The sequence below is a fragment of the Cynocephalus volans genome, chromosome 1 (assembly GCF_027409185.1).
Source record: "Cynocephalus volans isolate mCynVol1 chromosome 1, mCynVol1.pri, whole genome shotgun sequence".
Lineage (NCBI taxonomy): Eukaryota > Metazoa > Chordata > Mammalia > Dermoptera > Cynocephalidae > Cynocephalus > Cynocephalus volans.
The window spans coordinates 4,303,618-4,330,446 of record NC_084460.1 but is presented as its reverse complement, the minus strand read 5'-3'; the positions used below and the strand labels follow the sequence as shown (position 1 = coordinate 4,330,446).

Sequence of the window (26,829 nt, the reverse complement as noted above, 5' to 3'; positions counted from 1 at the left end):
AATTTACATTGATGGTATCTTGAATGAGAAAAAATTATGCTATTCAGCATTTTCCCATAGAGCAAGCACTACTGTGTAATGAAAATTTTATTTGCAAATTTATTTGCATTTGGCTTGGTGATTTTTCCCTTTGTATGATGTTCCCTGTTGTGACCATGAATTCATACTTAAAATAATACTGTGAATTTAGTGTTTTTTCCTGAGGAAAAATCCCCTACTAGTTTAGGAAGAAGGGTAGGTAATTCTGTAGTAAAATAAAATTGTCATTTGATCTTAAATACCATAACATTTAAATGTTAAAACAGATGGCTTGTATTTTGTATTGTTTTATTACTTCATTTTGTATGTAATATCCTGAGATCACCACTTAAAATACTCTGAGCAGCATCAAGAAAATCATTACTTAGGAAAATATATATTTAACAAAGTAAAGTCTGTCACAGACCTTTTGGGATCGTATCTGGGATAACCTTATTTCAAATATCCATTTGATTATTTCATTATAAGGCATGTTGCCTATCTTTATTGAAACCACATCCATATTAAAGTTTATATTTTGCAAATGCATATATGAGGGTGTCTTCAAAAAGTTCATGGAAAGGTTCGTGTAATCTTTAAATTCCATTTTTCCATGAACTTTTTAAAGTATCCTCATATGTGCAGAAGGGTGTAGAGTAGTAGTAGCTATTATCTCCCAGGAAGTTCCTTTATGTATCCCAGTACCTCCTTATTTTAGAGACAGGCAAGTTAAGCATTTAGACTCTCTCACATTTTCTTCTCCACACTGGTTAATACTTCAGTGGCTTGAACTTGGCTGGAAATAGAATAGATTTTGTCTGAGACTTTTGTCCTGCTTAATATTAGATAAGACTCAAGTGATGGATCTGTATATAAAACACATTTCTCAGTGAGGGGACATTCTGTCTTGTAGATTTGCTGTTAGTGGGACTGGATTATAATTTTTTCCTTCATAGGGAGTAATTTAAAAATTTTTATATTAATTTTTTAATTGACAAAATAAAAATTGTATATTTTATGGTATACAACATGATGGCTTGATATGTGTATACATTGTAGAATGATTAAGTCAAGCTAATTAACTGTCCATCACCTTACATATGTTTTTTTTATGGCAAGAACATTTAAAAGGCACTCTTTTAGCAATTTTCAAGTATGCAGTATTTTACTGTTAGCTGTAGTCACCAGGCTGTACAATAGATCTCTAGCATTTATTCTTCCTATCTAACTGAAACTTTGTACCCTTTGACCAACAACTCTCCATTCCACCACCACCAGCACCAGTCCTTGCCATTTATTCTATTCTATTCTCTGCTTCTATGAATCTTACTTTTTTAGATTCCATACAGTATTTGTCTTTGGGAAAGTAATTTTTTTTTAAAGATGACCAGTAAGGGGATCTTCACCCTTGACTTGGTGTTGTCAGCACCATGCTCTCCCAAGTGAGCTAACCGGCCATCCCTATATAGGGATCTGAACCCATGGCCTTGGTGTTATCGGCACCACATTCTCCCAAGTGAGCCACAGGCCAGCCCTAATTTTTTAAAGCTTACTGTTTTTCAGTTCTTTTACTTTCAATGTGTCTGTGCCTTTATATTTAAAATGTATCTCTTGTAGACAGCATATCTAAAGGGGTCCTTTTTGGTCTGTAATTCTGCAAATATGAGTATATGTGATTTATATATATATATATATATATAAATCTGCAAATACAAATATATGTACTATACACACACAGAGATAAAATATAAGCTACTATATAGTTGAGTCTTGTTTTTTGTACTTTGTTTTTTAAGTAATATTACAATCACTGTCATTTAATTGGGGGTGTTTAGTCTGTTTACATTTAATGTAATTGTTGATATGGTAGCATTTAAGTTGACTATTTTGCTATTTATTTTTCATTAGTTCCTTTTTGTTCCTCTGCTCCTTTCTGCTTTCTTTTGGGTTATTTGAATTATTATTATTTTTTTTGTGTGTGTATGTTTTCTTATTGACTTCTTAGCTATGCAGCTTTTTATTATTTTTTAGATGATTGCTCTAGTGCTAACAATGCATCTTTAATTTCTCAGAGTCAATATTATACCTCTTCACCTCTTCACATTTCATACTTCACACTAGGATAGTAATTTTTTTAAAAAAAATCCTTTTACTTTTCACTACTTTCCATCATTATTTTCTGGTCACTCTCCTTTCCATTTTGAAAGCTTAACAGGACGTTTCCTGCAAGAGTTGAAATCAGCAGTCAAGGCCAGAAGAAACAATTCCAATCAGTGCAGAAAAGCATCTGGGAACTGAAGTAGACTGTACACTTTTGTCTTTTGCCTTTTAGGATTTAAATTATTGAAGAGAGAAGAAGACTGTAAACTCTTACTCCTAAATTCTTAGTGAGGGGCATTGTCTTCCAGAATCCTCTTACAGAAGCCTTTTTCCCTAAGTTGTCCTTTCCATAGCTAACCATTACTTTGAAACTTATAGATTCTTGGAAACTATGCTGTTTAATTAAGGACAGTCTCTGATGACAATAGAGCTTCCTGTCATGTGCCCTACAAAGGGAATCAGGTGTTGGGTTAGTCATTAATCTATTGTCTCTCATTTCCTAACCCACTTTCTTAATTATTTATTTGGTTTTTGTTTTGGATGCTGGCTGGTTCAGAGATCCAGACCTGTGACATTGGTGTTACAAGGCTATACTCTAACCAACTGAGCTAACTGGTCAGCGTCCTCACCACTGTCATGTACTCTGCTTTGTGTTGCTGGGGCTGGGAATCCACACCAGGGGTTGACAGATTTTTTCTGTAAAGGGCCAGCTAATAAATATATTATGGTCTTTATTGAATATTCTTCTTTTCTTTTTTCTTTCTTTCTTTATAGCTGTTTAAAAATGGTAGCTTGAAATTCATATAAAAACAGGCTGCTAACTGGATTTGGCCCATAGGCAGTAGTTTGCTAACCTCTGCTCTACACATTTGTTGTTTGCCAGTTGCCTCTCTTCTGCTACTAGGGAGCATTAGAGAAAATTAAAAGGCCTGAACAGTGAGAAAGGACTTGGTCTTTCCGGTTTATTCCCTGTTCTTGTCATCATCTTTAGAACTGCATGGTGTTTTTTTGTTTGTTTGTTTTAACGCTTTGGCAGAGGCAACTGGTTCCAATTTCCAGTTGTTCCCCTTCCCCACCCCCACTATACCACTAAAACCAACCACATCATGTTCCATTGGAGATAGCCGAATTAACTGGCCACCACTTCTTCCTTAGAGGTCTGAGTTCCAACTCTGTAGGGCCCCTTCTCTAAGCTTTTAGGTTCTAATAACCAACCTCTTTGTCACCTCGAGTTCTGGGGCTGGTAACTCTTCCCTGCAGTTATTTTCTTGGTGTTACCTTGGTGTTTCCCTTTTGCCTTTTCAGTCCTTTAATACACATTTAAGTAGTTCCCTATATTAAATTCTCTCTGTTGAAATACCTGGTGTGGTTTCTGTCTTCTTGATTGCACTCTAACTTTTAAAGCTGTACAGGTGAGCTTGTGGAAACTAATGCCATGGGAGAATCATCTGAGACCTAATTAGAGCTGTCAGAGTTGTATAATTTGTATATTGTCAGTTGGGCTCTTTATTATATTAAGGAAGAGCAAATTAGTAAGATTATAGGTTTGAAAACCTTTAGAGAGAATTAAATTTTTTATGTCCTTAAGGTGTCACATGTAAACCTTTCTACCCCTCTTAAGTATATTTTCTTTTCTTTTCAGGGGCCAAGTTTCCTTTACTTGTTGATATAGGAGTTTTTATGGGCTGTATACTATAGATGTAGAAGGTAGATTGCTTAATAGTAACGTTTTTATAGGTTTATTTATTATCTCTATGGATTATTTTTGAGCTTACTCTACAGTTTGGCTTGAAACTAGTCATTACAGTTTTTCTTCCCAGTGGACATTTTCTGTCTTATTTAATATATATTTCATTTTAATGTTATATTAAGCTTTAACCTGAAAGCCTCCATTTAGATTCTTGTCATAGGATCTAAAGTGAAGTGACCTTAATTCCCAGTACTCCTCTTTGTTTCTTCATCAGGACACAGCCAGTGTGAAGTCCTCAAGTAGTCTGGAACCCAATCTTTTTTGTGATGAAGAGATTCCCATCAAGTCTGAAGAGGTGGTAACTCACATGTGGACAGCACCTTCATTCTGTGCAGAACATGCGTATTCTTCTGCTTCTAAGAGTTGTTCTCAAGGTATGATCTTTAAAAAAAAAAATGTGGAGAAGATAAGCCTAAACTCATTGAGAAAGACTATGTATACCTCTTGATTTAAATACAGTTCCTGGCCATGAAATGCTGATAGAACCTGAAAAATGCTATTTTGGTTAGAAGAAGCTATCCCTTTTTGCATTTTCTTAATTCTTCTTCCTTTTTTTTTTTTTGACAGCTGGCTGGTACAGGGATTGAACATTGGACCTTGGTGTTATCAGCACCATTCTCTAACCAACTGAGCTAACTGGCTGGCCCCCATTTGCATTTTCTATTATTAGATGATAACCTGAAAACTCACATAGAATTATAGGGTCCTAATTAGAAGAACTTTAGAGGCCATCTAGTCTTGTGTCTCATTTCTGTAAAATCCCTGATAGTCGTTAATTCTCTTTGATCATTACCAGTTGTTGAGGAACTTGCTGGTTATTAAGAATATTCATTCTGGTTTTGAGTAACTTTACTTAATTAGAAAGTTCTTCCTTTCTTCATTGGGTGATTTCTCCATGATGTTTATTTTTCTTTTCCCTAGTGAAGATAAGTCACACTGCTTTTAGATCGCAGGTCTGGAACATGTAGGGTGTTTCTCTCTTTATAATAAAATTCAAGAGTTTTTGGAACAACATATTATTGTCTGTTCATTAGGAAGATAATCATTTATTTATATAGGGCAGCTAAATATTTAGTCTTTTGGTGGACTCTAAAATGGAGAGAACATGGGTTAAGAGATTCTGGTCCCCCCATCCAACTTGACACAGGATAAAGAGTCAATAAGGATAAACAGTCAGGATAAAGAACCGGTTTTTAATGTGAAACCAGTTTTTTAGAGTGGGACTTAGGATTCTAGATCTTTTTGTTCTGTATTTGTTTTTAATTTCACTTTCATTTTCATAATTGATGTAATGAATTCCAGATATCTAAAGCCAGCTTTGGGGTAGGGTGGACAATTTCTCCAAATATTTACTTTGAAAACATTACGATTTTCCACACTTTTTATTCTTTTTGTTTTATGGTATTTTTTTGGAAAAGGTTCTAGCACCCCAAGGAAACAACCTCGGAAGAGCCCTTTGGTTCCCCGAAGTTTGGAACCTCCAGTGTTGGAGTTGTCACCTGGAGCTAAAGCCCAGCTAGAAGAACTTATGATGGCTGGAGATCTCCTTGAAGTATCTTTGGATGAGACTCAACACATATGGCGGATTTTGCAAGCCACACACCCACCCTCTGAAGACAGATTTCTGCATATCATGGAGGTATGGATTTAAAGTTTACTTAAACAGTGGTTTTTAAAACTATTTAGAATGCCCAGGTTTCTTAGAGGTACTACACATGTTGGCAGGGTGATGGCTGAGTGGGCAGTAATCTGATTGACCTGCTCTCCACTTAAGCCAAAGTAATTCTGCTTTACTGTTTTCTTTATTGAGATTTTATGTAATATTTAATTTGGAAAAACCTATTTCTGCTAAAAGGAAAGGAGGGGCACAATTGAAAGCTACCAGTTCAGAACAACTGCCTTAGCCCAGATACCCACCATCAAAAGGCCAAAACTTAGGTGGTTAAAAAAAAAAGAAGCAAGGGGATGGTTAAATACAAGTGGATTGGGTGGGAGGGAGAGTCCACATTCATCTATTGTATTTGCATAGCAGTTTGTAATTCATACAATGTTTTTATATCCATGTTCTCACCATACTTCTGAGGGGGATGGGCAGGAGAAGGAAAGACAGGGCAAGTATTTATCCCATTCTGCATAAGAAGAAATTGAGGATCAGAGAGGTGGGAAATTAAGGTCATACATCTAGTAAAAATAAAGAGACTTGGATTCTAACTCTGGCATCTGACTCCTAGTATTCTTCTCATTAGTCTCCATGTTTCCACGTAATGGAATGGTACAGTGTCACCTATAGTTGATACAGATACATTTAGCATACTATAGTTTGTTTTTGGTTAGGAAGACAGATCTAAGGTAGCCTAATGTACATAGTGTTTTCTAGTCTACAAAGCATTTTCTTCACATCTGTTATCTCATACAATGCTCTTTATTGCATATAAAGAAACACAAAGTATTAAGAGGTTAAATATTTTATTCAAGATGAAGTAGACTTAAGATGTTTATAGTCCAGTATTCTTTTGGGTTCTGCTGATTCTTAAGTTCCTGTCAGAGATTCTTAAATCTCAAATCAGAAAAATGAATTCTGAAGTATTTTTTTCTTAGGAAATTATCAAGTTTATGTTACGCTTTTTAGTATTTCTTTTTCTAGTCCTCCCATTCTTTCTGTTATTAGACATACTTTTACCGTTAAAATTTTAAATGTTATATTGGCAGTATTAGAAAGTTGAAAATAAAAATGACATTTGTTTTGTTGCATGAACTATTTTTTAGCCCTTGCCAGAGTCACTACATAACTTTTGTAATGAGAACATGGATATAATTTTATATTTTTCCAACATTTTTGGTAACTTCTTAACCACTAAGAATTTATTGAGTTAATGAAGAAGTTTAGTAGTGATAAATGAGGACCAAAAATGTTATTACATAATTTAGTATATTTAGTATAGTTAGCTGTGTATGTTTTCATCTCAAACAGAGATGCTACAGACTATATAGATATATGTTAATGCTTTTTTTTTTTAACCCTTTTTCGCCTAGTAAGCTAAAAAGAAGTCACATATTTTATTTAGGGCTTGTTATTTTCTACTGTTGAGTTTTCATTGAATATTATATTCGCCTTCTCATTGTGTCATAATATACATAATATAAAATTTACCATCTCTTAACCCTTTTTAGGTGAACAATTCACCTGTACTAAGTACATTCATAATGTTATGCAACCATCACCAATATCCATTTCCAGAACTTTTTAGTCATCCCAAACAGATACTCTGTACCGATTAAATAAGTCATCTCCATTTCCTTCTCCCTGGTAAACCTCTGCTCTACTTTCTGTCTTTATGAATTTGCCAGTTCTAAGTACCTCATAAAAGAGAATAGCGCTGTTTTTAAATGCCTTGCTTTAAATTGTTTCTAATTTTATATTTTTGAAGGATGACAGCATGGAAGAGAAACCATTAAAAATGAAAGGAAAGGACTCTTCAGAGAAGAAACGGAAACGGAAACTAGAAAAAGTAGAACATCTTTTTGGAGAGGGAAAACAGAAGTCCAAGGAGTTAAAGAAAATGGACAAACCTAAAAAGAAGAAATTAAAGTTAAGTGCAGACAAATCAAAGGAGCTAAACAAATTGGCCAAGAAACTAGCAAAAGAAGAAGAGAGAAAGAAAAAGAAGGAGAAGGCTGCTGCAGCCAAAGTTGAACTTGTGAAAGAGAGTACTGAGAAGAAAAGAGAGAAAAAAGTGCTAGACATCCCCTCAAAGTATGACTGGTCAGGAGCAGAGGAATCTGATGATGAGAATGCCGTATGTGCAGCACAGAACTGCCAAAGGCCCTGCAAAGACAAGGTGAGTCCCAACTATTTATAGTCAAGTGTGAGAGAGATCAAGGATCAAGGAACAGCAGTCACGGAGACATGTTTGATATGATGATAGTATGTTTTTGATTCCAGGATCTGGACCTCTAACTTGTATTTTCTGCAGTTTCTATAAACTGTTTTGAATAGTGAGGCTCCTAGGTCAGTGTGCTTAATAGAGGAAATGTATTTTAAAAATCATATACTTTGTGAATATAATGAGACAGGAGCAGAGAGAAACTATGTAACAACCTGTGGCAAGCAGTACATTTCATGTGTAGTGAGCATAACAAGTTTCAAAATAGTCTTGTGCCTTCCCTGTGCAGTAGTCCCCCTTATCTGCGGGGTAAGTTCTAAGACTCCCAATGGATGCCTGAAATCTTGGTTAGCATCAAATCCTATATGTACTATGTTTTTTCCTATTCATATATATCTATGATAAAGTTTAATTTATAAATTAGGCATAGTAAGAGATTAACAACAATAACTAATGATAAAATAGCACAGTTATAACAATACTTAGAATGGTGCACAATTTTAAACTTATGAATTATTTTTGGAATTTTCCATTTAATATTTTCAGACTGTGGTTGACCCAGGCAACTGAAGATGCAAAAAGTGAAACCGTGGATAAGGGAGAGTATTGTAGAGTGAGTCAGTTAGCCACAATGGCCTGAAAACATCCTGGCCCAGTATTTTAAGAGATGTGGCAAATTGCTTTAAGATTGTGCTCCCAAGACCTACAATTTTTGCATTCTTACCCACATTGAGGCCTATTGGGCACTGTCTAAATGTAATATGATTTTTTTTTCAAAACCTTTGCATCAAATAATTCAGACCTTTAAAAGTATTTATTTAAAAATTTTAAGTATAGTAATTTTGTGAAGGCTGTTGTTTAGGTAATATTGACAGCATGAACTTCTGAGGAAAATGGACAGACTTTATGAACAATCCCTTTAAATGAGGCATCTGTTGTGGTTCCCATCAAGAGTATTAATTCATAGTTTTAATTTTATTTATTATGCTTATTATACCACTTGATCTTTAGAGTTTTAATTGCTCCTTAATTTGAAAATATGAACGGGATAAATAAAACAGCATCATTATTCATCACTATTCCCTGCAGGTTATGCACTCACTTCCCTCCTCAGTCAAATACTTATGTATTTTTAGAGCTTGAAGGAACCTTATTAAGGCACCTCATTTTACAAATGATGGAACTGGGACTCAGTGAAAATAAATAATGTCACCAAAGTCACAGAGCTAATTAGTGGCAAAACCAAAAGTAGAACCCTGGTTTCCTGGCTCCCAGACCAGGTTCTCTCCACTAATATCCCCACCCCACCAATAATTGAGATGAAGTATAAAAACACATTCCAAAACTAAATAATACATATTAAAAATAGACTTATTACGGGCTTTTCATTTAATTTTGGGTGAATATGTAGTAAAAAATATATATCGTAGTCTAGTCTTTCAAGGATACAGCTGTAAATATTTTAGTGTGTTTCCTTCAAATCCTTTTTCTATATAGTTTGTTTTATATTGTTGTTATACTATCTTTTCACTTTTGTATCTTGCTTTTATTCATTTCATAAGCATTGTCCTATATTATAAACATCTTAAAGCATTGTAGTAGATGCATTATATATGTGTGTATTTTTATCTTTCATTTTGAATTTATTCCCATGTGAATTTTTATTAAAGAGGCTGATGGAAGGTTAACTCTTTCTCTTTGGACATCAGAGTATTAACAGCTCAGTGTTGACAGAACCTTTTCCCTTTTCTTTCTCCTTTAATTAATCTTAGACAGCAGTTTATGACTAGCAGCAAGATGTGGTGTTTCTTTTTTAAGTTTTTCTATCATCTTTCCCATAATGTTTATATTCGTCATGAACCTTTTCTCTATTTTCTCCTTATCATTTAATCTTTCCCCTATGCTCAGCCTTTAAATATGATTCAGTTCATCTATTATTGCTTTTGTCTTCCTGAAACATGTAAACACTATAGGCAATTTTTTTCATTTGCTATATAAAATTGTTACATTAACACATGCCCTGCTTACTTGAAGGGTTATGAGGATTAGGTGAAATAATCTCTGTGAAATAACTTGTAGGCCCAAAATGCAATAAAAGCATTAAAATGCTATTATTTTTATTGTTTATTTTTTTTTTATTTGTTATTTTTTTCTAAAAGATGACTGGTAAGGGGATCTTAACCCTTGATTTGGTGTTGTCAGCACCACGCTCACCCAGTGAGCTAACCGGCCATCCCTATATGAGATCCAAACCCATGGCCTTGGTGTTATCACCACCACACTCTCCAAGGTGAGCCATGGGCCGGCCTCCAAAATGTTATTATTTTTAAATGAACCCTGAGATTTGCTCCTAATATTATAGATATTTTTTTTAAAAATCTAGGCAGTTATCTATATATTGATGGAACAAAAAGAGATTTAGCTGAGTATTCAGAGAAAATGTCTTTTAAACTGTTAAAATCCAAAATGTGAGCATTATGTGCCTTACCCTGTCATTAGCTTACATAAAGTAAACTTAGTGTTATATTTCTATAATGTGTTTAATTTCAAACAGAACTGATTTCAGATTATGAATATTTTGCCTGTCATTGCTATTTTGTGATTTTTATGGTTCTCCATGTCTGTTCTTATCCTAGTTTTACTGAATAAAAAGTATATTTCTTTAAAAGCTTTTGTCAGGAGTTTTACGACTTTCTCAATTTGTAGTGTTTCTCTGAGAAAACCTAACTAATGCATGGCATACATCTTTGTAACAAAATGATGATCAGAAAAGAATGCTTTTTAGGGAAGTCTTTTCTTTAAAATATCATACAGCAAAAAAAGTAACTTCTGAGGTTTGTTTTGGGGTAGATTCTCTAACCAGTAATTACTATTATTTCTTTAACCAGTAATTACTATTACTTTTCTCCAAAAATGTGCAGATTGAGGAGTATTCTTTCAAAAATTTGGAAGAATGATTACTTAAGTAGCCTCAATTTCAAGATGTAGAAAAAGAAAGATAATACCAGCATAAAGGATTTTTTAAAAACTCTCTCTTCTATCAATTATCAAATTAACTTCAAGTTGAAATTAATTTTTAAAGTAATAAAGAACTATTTTCAAAAAATTAAAGTTGAGAATCTTTTCACCCTTGAACTCTGCCCCTTTAGTCAGTCTTGTTGGTATCAAGAACAAAACAATTTAATCTCAAAGAGCAAATTCTTTCAGGCTAATTTTTTTTATTTAAAAAAAAATGGGGGGGGGGGTACAGGTACAGGGATCAAATCCTGCACCTTGATGTTATTAGCACCACCTCTAACCAGCTGATCTAACTGGCCAGCCCTCAGGTTAATGTTTAAGTAACATTTTTCCCTGTGTTAGAATAAAAATTTAATTATTTTACTTATGAAAGTAGAACTTTTTTACCCTCTTATTGTGGGCTTTTTCCTTACCCATGACTACTTCCATAAGAAGTTTGGCATGGCAATTAAGAGATTAAGTTGATAAACTTACACCTCTCACTTTTACTATTTGTTAGCCACTCTGATTTCAAGAGATGTTCATGCTGTACCAACCACCACTACCACCACCAACACATACACACACATACACAGAGAGAGAGAGATTTTCATGGGAGTGTTGCCTCAACAAAAGTATTTGCATTATCATGGCTTTACCAGTTCATATCTCCTTTTAGCACAAATAATCAGAGATTGGATTACCTAAATGTGTGTAAACACTGGAGGTGTTGAGATGGGGTAACCAACTGTCATGATTTGTCTGGGGCTTTCACAGTTGTAGCACTAAAATTCCCACATATTGAGAAATCTTATCATTCCTGGGCAAACTAGGAACGGTTAGTCACTTAATGTTGTGAACATTAAAAAACTATACACAAGAATTCTGTACATATGTTGTACTTCACTAAATGAATTATTTTCCTTTTTCAAATCTGTCTTTTGTAAGGAACCTTGGTACAAAAGAGATTAAATGCAAAGATAATAAAAGTTCAGTTGAGTAACTAAGCTAAGAATATCATTAAATCACCAGGTTTTTTTTCCACCAATGCAGTAAGATGCTCTAAGAAATGAACAAAATATAATATGCCACGTATGTTTTCTTAAGTATAAAATGAAACCATATAGCAAAACATGAATATCAAACTGACGTTATTTCCTCTATTTAAAATTTCTCTTTAAAACAGACATTTTCTCCTGATCTGAACGTGAAACCTATTTTTTTTTTTTTTTTCTTTTTTTAAGATGACAGGTAAAGGGATCTTAACCTACTTGGTGTTGTCAGCACCATACTCACCCAGTGAGCTAACCGGCCATCTCTATATGGGATCTGAACCCGTGGCCTTGGTGTTATCAGCACCACACTCTCCCGAGTGAGTCACGGGCTGGCCCCATGAAACCTATTCCTACTATAATGTAAAATCTGTTATCAGTTAATATTTGAACAGCTCATAGCTGTGAAATTTTAAAATAATTATCTCTGTGATTCACTAAGTACATCTCCCAGAAATAATGAAAGGGTGAATGACTATTAAAACTTAATATGCAATTGGCCAAATTCTGTGTTCTTGAGTTTTCAGGCTACTACATAGGCTGTTGCCCCATGTCAAAATCCTCTGTGGATTTAGTTGACATCCCAAACTTTAGTTTGCTTTATGATCCTGTGGACCTTTTCAAATGAAAGTAAAACTTGAGTTTGGTTGTTAATAGATGAACATGGTATAAAAAGATATTGGTAAGAGAAGGACTATTTTTTTCCTTGTCATTTTATTAGGGTAAAATTGTTGTGTAACATGTAGACTGGGATAGAATCTGCATGCCAATTAATATCTCAAAGGAAAGTTGTATACACTTAAAATGATGGGAGAACTAGTCTTAGGAAGGGACCTCCAGTCACAAAAAGGAAAATCACAAAAAGGAAAGTATTGTTTTCCTTATTTGAAAAAGAATGATAGATTTAATTTTGGGAAACTGGAATCCAGTGAATATAGTGCAAAAGTATGTTTAAAAAGACTTGGGACACTTTTCTTGGTAGCAAAATTGATAAATTGGTAACTTTCTTATCCTATTTATTATCATAAATAGGGACTGGACTGGATTAAGAGGGCTGGAGGTGGTAGGGGTAAAGATGTATATTGGTTCAGGGGTGGCGTTATAAACAGCATAATATCTCACACCTGGGCAGCCCAAAGAACCACAATTTATCTTTCCAATTCCCTTTACAAGCTCTAAACAGCCAAAAACACTCACAGTTCACCTACCATTCAGTTAGCACTTTGTAAATCTTCACCTGCTTGCAGTACCTTTATTTTTACTTTGTTGCACAGAAGCCATTATCTCCCTTTTGTGTCTGTGATTAGTTTGTTGCAACAGGAACAATTTTGATCAATTATTTTCTTTACCGCACATACTTCAATACGTACTTCAGAAGCAAAACATTACACAATTACAGAATAAAACAGGAATTTGGTTAAGGAAGGAATTGTTAACTTGCTGTGCAAGCAAAGGAAGCAGAAGGATTTAGAGTGTGTAAGAATCATTTAGGCCCTGATTTTAAAATGTATGCTTCTGGTTTGTATCGCCTAGATATTAATGAGTTTGTAGGTTTGGGATGGGTCCCAGCTACATTTTTAACAAACACAACAGGTGATTCTGTTGCAAGTGGTCTACACATTTTGAGAAGCAATGCTGCAGGCAACTACGTGAAGGTACAGAATGTTTTGTATAAAGTAGGATAATGAGTAGAGCCATGAGACTAAGATCTTAAAAAGTGCCTCCAGTATGCCAGGAAGTGAACCAGGTATTTTGCTGGAAATGATTTCATTGGATCTCCTCAGTATTGTAATTAGGTGTTATCTCTGTTTTACAGATGAGGAAATTCAGCCTCAGTGAGGTTAAATGACTTTCCTGAAATTATGCACGCCAGAACTCAGAACTTCTGAGTTCAGTAATCTTTATAAATGACATTGTCTTGTAAGATCTAGAACTCCATAATAGGAATACTAAAAGCAGAAAGATTATTTTGACAAATTATTTTTCCGGTGCTTTATTACAATCCTAAAACTACTGACAGTGACTATCATGGTTTTGATAATTTTCACAGGACACGGAAACTAATATTGAAAACCACTCACTTTCCCTGAATGAGACTCATTGACCTAGCCAAAACCTCCTTCCTCTGTTCTTTCTCATAAGCTCTACTAAAGTACATCTTAGATCCCTTCATACTCTTTACTTCGATGGTTTTAAGTGGCCTCCTATGTTGCCAGTGAAATGATCAACCTTTGTATTGGGAAGAGAGAGAGTAGCTCTTTTAATCTTAAAGGTTCTTGTCTGCCCTAACCTTAGCTATAAAAACTACCACAATCACCCTCCAGATATAAAAGCAAAAAATCACTTTATTGTTACTCTAGGCCCAAGGCTTACAGTCCTAGCTTTCTGTAATCACAGTATTCTCTGAAGGTCCAAAGTTTGCCTGGCATCTCCTACTGACTTATTGGTTTTCCAGATTTTAATTTAAAACCCCAGAGTGATCTAATGACCTGTGTCTTTGACTGTTATAATTGGTTAATTTGTAAGATTTGACCTCTGATATTTGCTAACTTTTTATAGGGAGTTGTATTTGTAACGGAAGAAGAGAAGAATAAAAAATATTAGTTTTAAAAGTGGCCTATGTGACTGCTTTTCTAAAAAGGTATTTAATGCTCTCAGTACTTTGGCTTATCTCTTTGAAGTAAAGCTAATAATACACAGGATTGCCTTCACATTGTTGTACTCTTCCTTTCTTGATTGATAATTGCATTGTCTTAGAACGTAGAAATTGTTAATATTAGCTAAAACTACTTGGCTGCTCTATTAGAAGTTCCTTTTTTGTCAAGTTTTCCTCAAACATGTTTCTGCCTCACAAGGAGCCCCAGGTATTCATGAGGTAATGGAGTACCTAAGAGGCCTAATTTTGTGGACACACTATGGTAAAATATGATTTTGGGGTGTTAACTTCTCAGCTTCTTTCTTTAAAAAATAACCCCATAAGAAATTATTGTCTATCTCTGGACACCCTAATTGTTTGCTATCATTTAAGCCGAGAAAGCTCTTTGGTTTGCTTTTATTCTAGGCTGAATGTTTATGTAACCTAAACATTCCCCACTCTTGTCTCCTACAGGTAGACTGGGTACAATGTGATGGTGGCTGTGATGAGTGGTTTCATCAAGTTTGTGTGGGTGTATCTCCAGAAATGGCTGAAAATGAAGATTACATCTGTATAAACTGTGCAAAGAAGCAGGGGCCAGATAGCCCAGGTCAAGCACCACCTCCTTCCTTCATAATGAGCTACAAACTACCAATGGAGGATCTTAAAGAGACGAGTTAGCAGACGCTTAGTTAGTTTGGGACTTGGGGGAAATGGACCACATTGAGACCTTAGTCATCAAGTGGAGTGGTTTAGATCCACTCGGGATGTTGCTTCCAAAGATGAATGGCCTTCAGAGAAAGTCTTCTTAGTGCCAGCTTCCTCTTTGCATGGACTGTGTAGGCTGCATTCTCTATCAGCACATCTATGTGGAGGGTGTCATCTTTGGTACTGCAGCCAGTATTTCAACTCATGTCTCCTTCGAGTGTGGTTTACTGCATTAAGGTCAGACACTTGATTGAGCTCTAGGGTGGCTGGTTGGTATTAATACATTGGTGTGCTAGCAGGGCGTGTAGGATGTGGCTCATAGCCAGTTGATATTAAAGCCTTACAACCTAGGGCAGCACCATCTGAAGGTGCTGAGTGCTTTGATTTCCTTAGTTGAGATAGTTGGAGAAGAGTCAGAATATTGCTTTCTTTCCATTATTACCAGGTATTTAATGCCCTTCAGATAAAACTAGGAAGAACAGAGCCTAAGTTATTCCTGTTAGAAGTCATGGGATAGTACAACAGTCTGTAGACCTCAGCTACTTGTGCTTGTTTGTACCAAGAAGAAAACTTCAAATAAGAGAACTTCTCATCATCTGGGGCAGATCACCTTATCTTCCTAAGGAGGAGGATGTCATCTAGTTCAGAAATCTAACTAGACTGGATTCTGGGAAGAGGAGCTTTTCTTATCACAAGGCAAGGAGCTGCCCCGCTGCCCCCCACCCCTTTCTTTTTCGTCTTTGAGAAGTCTTGTTGTCTTGGGTCTACATTTTAGAGATGAGCAGGTACATGGATCCAGGCTTCTGCAAAAAAAAAAAAAAAAACGACGACCAGTCAGAATGTCTTACTGAGCCACAGTGATGCATGCTTTTTGTGGAAATCGTCATTCACAAGTATTCCAGACACCACCAGGCTTCAGGCATGGCCACAAGCAAGACCAGCAAATAACAGCTTTTTACCTTGCAGCCCTGACCCCAGTGTCTGCTGTTTCCAACACTGGCCATTTCTGAATATAGCCCACAGCAGATGCTGTTGAATAACACCGTGGCTTCATCAAAGGATGTGGGGTTGTAGTACCTCTGGGCAATGAAGTTGTTTTAGTAAATCCATTTTTAAAAAGAAAAAGGACTTGTTTTTACTTTTTTCTAAATGTCTCTACTACTGACTGTTCTATAAATAGATTATTTTTCCTTTTTTAATATACATATATGAATATATAAATATATATATATTTACTGTTACCAGCAGCATATGACACAGTTTCAGCAACAAAATCCATTTGGGGGCTTGCTTTTTCTTTTTTGCTTTTTAATAAAGAAATCCCATTCCTTCCTTGTAGTACAAGGAGTTAACACTCCCTTTTCTATCCTAGTCTGACCCAATCTTCCATTTTGCTTTTGTTCAAATAGATAATTATATTTCCTTTGTGTGTTGGGACTTATCCCTGTCTGTTGGGAAACTTGGTCATACTCTGGTCTGTGCTGGCTGTTTTTTCTTTTGTATGTGAATGTTTTGAGACTATGGTGCTGTGTCCTCTTTCCTTATGGTGTGTTTCTCCTTGCTGAGGTGTTAGGTAAGCTGTATATAAACTCTTATTAGAAGGGGACTAATTTTTTTAAAAGACAGATTACTAAAAATAGTGTTTTGGCTTCACTATCCTGTGTCCCTTTATTTTGGTTTAAAAATCTGGTTTGACTTAAATTCATCAGTTTTCCTTTAAAGTGGGGGAGTGGGGTGGACCTAGAGACAATTTGTAGTCTCCTCTTCCTGTTTTGCCCCAGTCTCTTTTAAAGAAATGTCTTCTAGTAACTAGAAGTGAAATGTACTGTCCAGTTACAGTTTGAGTGGGTATGAGATTTAACTCAAGACATCTTAATTTAAAAAAAAAAAAAACTTTTTTATGAAATCCAGTTTCTGTAAATGTTTCTCTGTGGTTCACACTACCTGCTTTTTAGTCACTCTTCCCTTAGTACTACATAACATTTTGAGTGTTAAGAGGTTGATAAATGTTGCTGTGCATGTATGTGTCTTGAGATCTCATCTCAAGTAAGTGTGTGTATAATTTAAGACTTCAATGGATGGATATTGCAAAGTAATTAAGCAATTTCATAAGTTTTCATTTTGCAAAAGTATATAAAGTTTATCAATTAAGAATTTCATCTGGTTGACATTATAGAAGAAAGCACTATATTTTTTTGCCTTTTGGTCTTCTTTGTAAAAGTCTTCAAATACTTATTGATTAAAAATTGAATGTAATTTTAAGTGACGGATGCCTGGCATACATTTTAAATTTTTATTTCTTCTTCCTAACCAATCCATTAACTATTCCCCAATAAGTGGAGAGTCATGCTGAGAAAGCATGAATAACTTCCTGTTATCTTTTCGTATTTTGAAACTTAAATATATTATTTAGCTGATACTGTAGGATTTTCTGTATTTATTTGAAAATTATAGAGGATTTTGGTCTGACTTGACAACAGGTTTAGACCAAGGCTGAGAGGAACAGAAGAGAGAAATTAGTGGCCACCAAAAGAAAAAAGAAAAAAACAAAACAAAACCACAAGTCTGCAATTTTGGAATTAATGAAATAAGATTTATTTATTTGAAGAGGTGTTGATATTCTAAATAGAAAGTGTTGTTTTTACATAGAGGAAATTACTTATTTGCAACTTACTTGATTCTTCTGTATTAACATTTTGTGTTAAAACTTGATTTAAAATGTTTCTCTACCCCTCCTGTCTCCTCAGTTGCAGTTCTTCACTATTAATATTTTAACTTATGTTTTTAGTTCTTTTAAAGATATTTCTTATTGCCTTCATTATAAATTATTTTGGTAAAGGTCATAGAAAGAAAAATGAGAAATGGTCTCTGATATTCTTAAAGGATAAGTCATTAGAACTATGCAAATCCCCAAGTTTAGAAGTACAAGTGTACCAACTTTAGTAGTTAGCTTTCTAGTTGGGTGGCGAACAGGGTACATTTCCCTCCCGGAAATGTTTACTTCCTGATAGTTCTGCAACAAAGCCGTATTGAGATGTAGATAGATGCTGGGCTCCCTCATTAGGCTGCTACAAACTAGCTTTGCCTGCATGATTCAGATTTGTTCCTTAGCAAAATTACAAATTACTGCATGTTATACTCTGAATAATTGAAAAGGCAAACATTACTGTGATTGCCTACAGTCTACTATAGTAAAAAACATGGCAAAGGCTGACATCTCTAGGTTAGCATGATTTTACCTTTATTTCACTTCTGTTCTTCTCTACTCGTGTCTTTAACAAGATGTCCAAGAAATGTCTGTTCATTTGTTTTTAGTATTTAGATTCTGGATGCTGTTCAGCCCACGTAAAGAAACTCCCTGCTTGTCAATATTTTCATTTTTTAGTACATCTGTGTGAGTATCAGTCAGTATTTAGGGTAGTTTGAGAATGAAAGGAAAAACTGATAAACCCTCTCTTTCAAAGGGTGGGATTATCCACTTTTTAAAGGAGAAAGTGACTATTGGGAGTGGGATTTGAAAATTGTAAATTGTGGAAAATTTGAGTTGTTGAAGTCCAACACATAACCAGGTTCAATAAAGTTTCACATGTGAATTAGCTTCATGTGTGTGTAGAAAGTTGCTTCTACAGTAGGTCTTTAATTCCTTTTGAAATCCTTCCTCTTTTTTTTTTTTAATTAGAGCATACCATTACTTCTTTGGATATGGATATGCCAAGTGGTATTTACAGCACGAGAGAGAAAGAATGGACATTAATATGTTTTTGGAATTGCAGTCTTCTCTTGGCCTAGATCATATCCAGTCACCACTATGCAACAAATGATGTGCATTGGAAGGGGTAGGACAAGTTTTTAAAGATGCATCCTGCTTGTTCTTCTGTTATACTCCAGGTTGTCTAAACCGGGTTGTCTTTTGTAAACCTCAAGAGCCCCTATGGATTATTCCCCTATGTATTTATTTACAATTTACTGGTGGTGCCTTATGAAAAGTGTAACTTGATTTCTTGATTTTGAGCATGTTTTGTTTCTTTTGTTTTTCTGAGAGAATATTAGATATAATTAATTGCATTACATCTGACATTTAAAAAAATTTTTGGGTCTGCACTCAGGTCCCCTACCACCTTGTCATTTACATTGGTGGCAACTTTAAATGGTGACCAAGTAAAGATAATTTTATTAATGAGTTTTGATAATCCTGAGGAAATCTAGCGATTGTGTGGGAGCCATTTTTAACCTGTGCCAAAGCAGTTTCTAATATTTCATTTGCTCTCTCACTATAAAATAAAGAACAGCTGAAATTACTTGATCAGTGATGTGATTAGTCTATTATCATTGCTGAGAATAGTGTTTCTGTAAAGTGTGAAGTGGAAGAAGTGATTCCCGAAGATTTCACCTATTTTCTGTTTCCAGCAAGAATCCAGTGATGACAAACAGACATTTCACTTCCTTTGGTTCTCGAAAAATGTATCCCTTTGCGGTGAACCAGTAGTAGGCGTGAGGAAATACTTTCCTTTTTTTCCTTTGACCTCCTAATGCTCACAACTAGTTCAAACCCCAAGTTACTTCAGAGAAATAAATGGCACTTTTCTCTCATTGCCAAGGTTACCAGGTTATACAGGTATGAGCGACAGATCATTGCTGAAAATGTTAAGGTTCTGCTTGCAGTGAAATTGGCCTCAGTTTGATGAAGTGTGTGACTGTGTTGGGAGGAGAGTTGGTGGGAAGAGCAAGGAAAATATCTGATTATCTCTTAACTTGGAAAATAATTTTCTTGCCAGTGAAAGAAGATACTTGAAATTTCTTAGAATAACAAATCCTTTTCTTTTTGAAAATAGTGTAGGATCCTTCCAGTTTAGTTCAGGTATTTGTTGGAACCTTGACATTGTCGTTGATTCCGATAAATGGAAGGTACAGAATTCCTTCATGGAAAGCTTAACCATTAATTGGAAGCTCACATGTGGTAAAAGCAGAGAATAATAAAAAGAATACAATCAAATCCCGTTTATGTAAATAAGCTTAAAGTCATTTTTGGAATTTCTTGACTCTTCTCACCTCTTCGCTTTTTTTAAAGTGTATTTCTGCTCTACTTTGGTAGGGAGAAAGATTTAGTATTTCCATATAGTAGAGTTCCATGAAATTTCTTTATTAGGCAAGGCTTTTCTCTCTCTTTAGAGCCAGGTTGTATATCTTGTCAGTGGGGAAAAAGGCATCACAAGAGCCCTCAAGTATTTGGGTGCTTCCATCTGGGGAACCTTGTATTAGGAATCCTTATGAGTTGCCCGGGACATAGGGATGAAGTCAGAACTTTTCTGTTTAAAAAATCTTTTAAAGCCTAGACGGAAACCTTAGAATTACATAATATAAAGAACACTGGGTTTAGGAATCAAATAATCTGGGTTTAGCTCTGTGTATAACCTTTTGTTAGTTACTTAACTATTTGGCGCCTTGGTTTCCTACCATATGTGGGTTAATTTATGTGGGTTAAGTCATAGCTTCTGTCTGTGACAGGGTAAGACAGATGATTTTTAAGGATGTTTCTTACTAAAAAGGTTGTAGAATTAAAGAAGATAATAGAGACTATTTAGTCCAAATCCTCATTTAATGAGAGAGAAATCTATTCAGTACCTCTGAAGAGGGAACATACAGCCTATATTGACTATTCTACTTTTAGAAAATATAATTAGTCACATCCATGTTAGAGCTTACCCATTGTTAGCTGGTATACTGCTTGGGGCTGTATTTTGCAGAGTTCATCAAGTACTTTCATTTCATGAATGCCCCCAAGACCAGCATATCTGCATCTCACCATTCTTTTTAGTTCTAAACTCTGTGGAGGTAAGATGAGTGTGTCAGACACATTTTGACAGACTAAACATGCCATTCCCTGTTCTGAATTGGTACCTGGCCCCAGTGAGTAATTTTCCCTCCAATCAAAATGTGGGCCCCTTCCCTATCTATGCTGCGCTGCTCTGCTGAGATCAGAAGGCCACCTGAGCACTGGCAGTTTTTGTCTTCTTTTTAGCCACCCCTGCCATCCTCTCTGATTGGGGCTAAGCATTGTTGAGACACAAAACAGCGTATCACTAATAATCTTTTTGGAACCCAGAACAATTATTCAAGCATGTCTAGTCTTGGCCACTGCCTAGTACTTCTGTTTGTTTTGTCATAGAAACATCTTCACTGCATAGTTCCAGTTGGAACATTGAGGCTGGTTTAATTCACTTTGTTTTTCATTCCTATAATGCATTGCTGTCTTGTAAAAATAGAAGCCCATGTAGTCATCAGTACTCTCATATTCCAGCACTGTTACCTGTTTTCCTCAATTATTTTTCCCACTGCTGCCCTCCCTGTCAATTCTTTGCATTATAGAGATTTTTGTTCCCTTTTCCCTTGTAAATGAACTTTAATACTTTTTTATTAACTGGAAACTGGCTCTCAGCCACACTTATCTTAGGGCTATCTCAAGTGGAGAGTGCTCATTTTCTTGCTGTACTACTAGTAAATGGATGTGAGTGGGTGGGTTGTAGGGTTTGTTGGCCCTATATTCCTGATTGCTATTGCCACACCATTGATCCTCCACTCTGACACCTCTGCCATACAGTCTTACCATCTGTCCTCATCAATGTCATTTATGGTTACTCCTCTACATTCATTGAAGGGACTTTGATAATTTGTGGGCTTATCTGTCCCCAGTGTTGCCATCATTCTGAGCAATTTTATTGATCATGGATGACCTTACAATTTCTGCACCTCCACCTCCAATAGTCATTTTCACCCCATTTAGCAAACCAATCCCAAGGCCAAACCTTGGACTCTTGTCAAAAACTTATTTCTGAAATATTCTAGGATCCTATTTATGCTACTGATTTTAATGTATTGTCCTTCCATCTCTTCCCCTCAGTATACTTACTCTTTGACCTCAAGTGACCTCTAATTCCTTAACCAATTTTTTCATTCAACGTGTCAGTTCACTCTGGCTTCAACCCTATCTATTTATCATGGACTCTGGTATATAACTCTTGGTCTGTTATTTCTCCATCACTCTGCCTCTGCAGAACCTTATCCCAGGATCAGTTTAGTCATCTGACTTCTTTTGTGGCCTGCTGCATACTACTCATTAAATACCATTGATTGGTAGCTCCACAAATTTGACTCAGGTACACAGGCTCTCAAAGCAGTTTAGCAGCCTCTTCCATTCTTAAAGACTTTCAGACTTTCACCTTTTGTCGAATACTCAGTCTACCACCTCTCCACCCTCAGCAGAGGCCTATCCTCCTAACACTGAGAAATCTTTTATCTTGACTTTTTTATTCTTTATAGCAGTTTTAATTTTACAGAGAAATTAAGCAGAAAGTACATGTAGGTCCCATACCCTCCCCATACCCACATACACAGTTTCTCTTATTATTGACATGTTACATTAGTGTAACACTGAAGAAATTGAAGCTAACAGGAGATCTCTAAGCTTCTTCCTTAGTTATCTATACCGTCAGCATCCTCATCTGTCCCAGAAAAGTTTTCTGTCCTCTGGTCAACACTGAACGTGCAGGTGAATGAACAAGTCAGTGAATCCCATTCCATCTTAACTCCTTAGAGACCTTGTTCCATTAATCAGCCCCTCTCCTTGTTATCTTCAGTGTCTCTTCTCTCTTCCTCATTTAGCATATAAATGTGTTCAAGTGTCTCCCATATTCTCCCTTGAACCTCTCTTTCCCACTTTCTTTCCTTTGTAGCCAAGCCCCATCTGTTCTCTCTACTTCACTTTCAAATCACTCCTCAGCCAATTGTAATCCAGGTTCTACTCCATATGCCACTGAAACTACTGCCAAAGTCATCAACAGACTCCATATTGCTAAGTCCAGCAGACACTTCAGTTCTTACTTGAACTCTCTTCAGCATTTGACAATGTTGTCCACTCCCTTTTTAAAACTCCTCCATTAGCTTCTTGGCCACTACTTTTTCCTAATTTTTCTAATCTCTTGCTGCTCTTTAATCGGTCTCCTTTTGTGCTTACCTTCTTAAAATGATGTCATCAGAGGCTCTTTCTCTCTATATAGTGGATGCCCTAGTCCACTCCCAATTACCACTTTTAATTCTTATGATTCCCAAATGATATCTGCCCATGCTTTCTTTCTGAGCTCTTTAATCAACTGGTAAACATTTATTTTGTTTTTGTCACTCCAAACTCATGTCAAAAACCAAACTCGCCTCCTTTGCACCCCCAAGCTAGTTCCTCTTTCTTTATTCTCTACCCAAAAGAATGGCTACTTGCCCAAGCCAAATCCTGTGAACCATGTTAATACTGTTTCTACTCACTCTCTTCTTGTGTACAATTGGGTGGTCACCAAATGCCTTAGAATCACTCATCTTTCATCTCCGTCTTCCCTGTTCCCATTGTGATGCATTAGTTCAGAACCTCATCACTTTCCACTTGGACTAGCCATTAGTCTGGTCACTCTAGTTTATCATCCAAACTCCTACAGAATAACCTGTCTAAAGAGCCAATCTTTATTACTTTGTCTTGTGGAATTGGCCCCTGTTTACCTTCAGTCACTGTGCTTGAGCCTTACTGATTTTCACTGTTTTACTTATACCAGGCTTTCTCTCTGGAATGTTCTTCTAGTAGCTCTCTTTTTCTTGAGATGTCAGCCTAAATGCTACCTCTTCAGAGTCTCCCTTGTTCTCCCTCACAGATGGCCTGTTTTGTTCCCTTGTGGGACTTTGTGATATATTTGTTTATATGTCCCATGAGAGAGGGGCTTTGTTTCCTTTATCTCTCCATACCCAACAACTAGAACAGTACTCTGCATATAGTAAGCCATCAATAAATACTGTTGAATGAATGCTGTTTTACACCTTCATCCCTCCCTATATATTATTGTCCCTCTCTATTTGTTGCTTCCTGTGTTTGGACTGCCGTACCCTCACCTACCCTTTTTCCTTACTCCTGCCTCCTTATTCTTCAAAATTCAGCTCATTCCCAATAATTTTCTGAGAAGTCTTTCAGGTTACTCCTCTCCTAATCTGATTTAGATGTCCGTTCTTGGAGCTCTGATAGCATTTATACAATGGTTCTCTGTGTGGTTTCTGGATGAGCAACATTGGCATCACTTGGGAATGTTAGAAATGCAAATTATGGGGCCCTACTTGAGGCATCCTGAATCAGAAACCATGGGAGTGGGACCAACAACCTACATTTTAATTTCCGGCAGTACTTTTTTTCTTTTTTTTTGCTGGCCAATACAGGGATTGAACCCAAACCTTGGTGTTATCAGCACCACGCTTTAACCAACTGAGCTAACCAGCCAGGTTCAACCTGAATTTTAAAAATGGCTTCTAGGTGATTGTGATGCATGCTGAAGTTTGAGAACCACTAGAATATAGTCACTGTATTTATATCTCCAGGATCTAACTCAATGCCTAGAACAAGATTATTGTAAAGGTTTCCTTGCAAAGACATGAAATCCATCTTCCTATAGCCTTATCAATCCTGGTTCTTTTGAGGATATGAAAAAACTAGTTCAATTGCCTCTCTATTTGGCAGCCTTTCAATATTCAAGGATAGCTATTAGGTCTACTCCCCACCCCTTATCCTCAACTCTTTTGGTTTATTTTATTTTATTTTATTATTATTTTTTTTTTTAAAGATGACCGGTAAGGGGATCTTAACCCTTGACTTGGTGTTGGCAGCACCACGCTCAGCCAGTGAGCGAACCGGCCATCCGTATATGGGATCCGAACCCGGGGCCTTGGTGTTATCAGCACCGCACTCTCCCGAGTGAGCCACGGGCCGGCCCAACTCTTTTGGTTTAATATCATTAATTCTTTCTCATGTGCTATGACTTTGAATCTCTTCACCCTCCTCATTGAATTTATCTAAACAAATTTCAACTTTATATCCATCTTAAGTATATATTTCGAGCATACTTTTAGCTTTCAAGCTACAATTCTGAAAGGTGGAACTATATGTCCATATAATCACCCCAACAAGACAGATCACAATGAACATAGCATTCCATTTGTATACTTGGAGGTGTACAGTGGAAACCAAAGGTGTTCCAAAGCTCTGTATATTCTCTATCTCAAAGGATCTGGCCTTGGGAACATGTAAGTACTCTGTAAAATGGATTCAGATAACTGAATTGGTGGTTCTCAGCCCTGGTGGCACATTAGAACCACCTGGAGAGCTTTCAAAAACCATGCCTGCCATTCCCACCCCAGACGGATCGAATCTCCAGTATCTCAGGGTGGAACCTAAGCATCACTATTTTTTTTGAACAGCTCTATGGAGGTATAATGTACATACCATGAAATTCACTCATTTTAATGTATGTTTCAATGATCTTTAGTAAATTCAAAGAATTGTGCAACCATCACCACATCACAAACTTCAGAATGTTTCCATTAGTCCCCCTAAAAACCTTCATGCCTATTTACAGTTACTCCATTTCTACTCCCAGCCTTAGACAGCCACTAACCTACTGCATGTGTGTCTAGATTTACCTATACTAGATCCAGGCATCAGGATTTTTTCTTTTTAAGCTTCCAGACGATTTTTTTTTTTTTAATTTTATTTTGTCGATATACATTGTGGCTGATTATTGCTCCCCATCACCAAAACCTCCCTCCCTTCTCCCTCCCCTCCTCCCCCTCAACAATGTCCTTTCTGTTTGCTTGTATCAACTTCAAGTAATTGTGGTTGTTATCTCTTCTTCCCACCCCCCGTTTTTTTTTTTTTGTGTGTGTGTGTGTGTGTGAATTTATATATTAATTTTTAGCTCCCACCAATAAGTGAGAACATGTGGTATTTCTCTTTCTGCACCTGACTTGTTTCACTTAATATAATTCTCTCGAGGTCCATCCATGTTGTTGCAAATGGCAGTATTTCATTCGTTTTTATAGCTTGAGTAGTATTCCATTGTGTAGATGTACCACATTTTCCGTATCCACTCATCTGATGATGGACATTTGGGCTGGTTCCAACTCTTGGCTATTGTAAAGAGTGCTGCGATGAACATTGGGGAACAGGTATACCTTCGACTTGATGATTTCCATTCCTCTGGGTATATTCCCAACAGTGGGATAGCTGGGTCGTATGGTAGATCTATCTGCAATTGTTTGAGGAACCTCCATACCATTTTCCATAGAGGCTGCACCATTTTGCAGTCCCACCAACAATGTATGAGAGTTCCTTTTTCTCCGCAACCTCGCCAGCATTTATCGTTCAGGGTCTTTTGGATTTTAGCCATCCTAACTGGGGTTAGATGGTATCTCAGTGTGGTTTTGATTTGCATTTCCCGGATGCTGAGTGATGTTGAGCATTTTTTCATATGTCTGTTGGCCATTTGTATATCTTCCTTAGAGAAATGCCTACTTAGCTCTTTTGCCCATTTTTGAATTGGGTTGCTTGTTTTCTTCTTGTAAAGTTGTTTGAGTTCCTTATATATTCTGGATATTAATCCTTTGTCAGATGTATATTTTGCAAATATTTTCTCCCACTCTGTTGGTTGTCTTTTAACTCTGTTAATTGTTTCTTTTGCTGTGCAGAAGCTTTTTAGTTTGATATAATCCCATTTGTTTATTTTTCCTTTGGTTGCCCGTGCTTTTGGGGTCGTATTCATGAAGTCTGTGCCCAGTCCTATTTCCTGAAGTGTTTCTCCTATGTTTTCTTTAAGAAGTTTTATTGTT

At 36.2% G+C, this 26,829-nt stretch overlaps 1 protein-coding gene across 3 annotated transcripts in view; it reads left to right on the top strand.

Moving 5' to 3' along the window:
* The window catches only part of KDM5A (lysine demethylase 5A), a 135,030-nt gene that overhangs the window by 71,561 nt on the left and 36,640 nt on the right, over nucleotides 1–26,829 (top strand). For 2 of the 3 annotated variants that reach the window (XM_063074954.1, XM_063074941.1), the window contains 4 exons: nucleotides 4,083–4,242; nucleotides 5,287–5,507; nucleotides 7,297–7,707; nucleotides 14,911–17,317. In XM_063074954.1, coding sequence (XP_062931024.1) covers nucleotides 4,083–4,242; nucleotides 5,287–5,507; nucleotides 7,297–7,707; nucleotides 14,911–15,117 — 999 coding nt within the window. In that variant the 3' untranslated portion in view covers nucleotides 15,118–17,317. Of the gene's footprint in view, nucleotides 1–4,082; nucleotides 4,243–5,286; nucleotides 5,508–7,296; nucleotides 7,708–14,910; nucleotides 17,318–26,829 lie in introns of those variants that run through there. The other variant, XR_010021333.1, reaches the window with a different exon arrangement.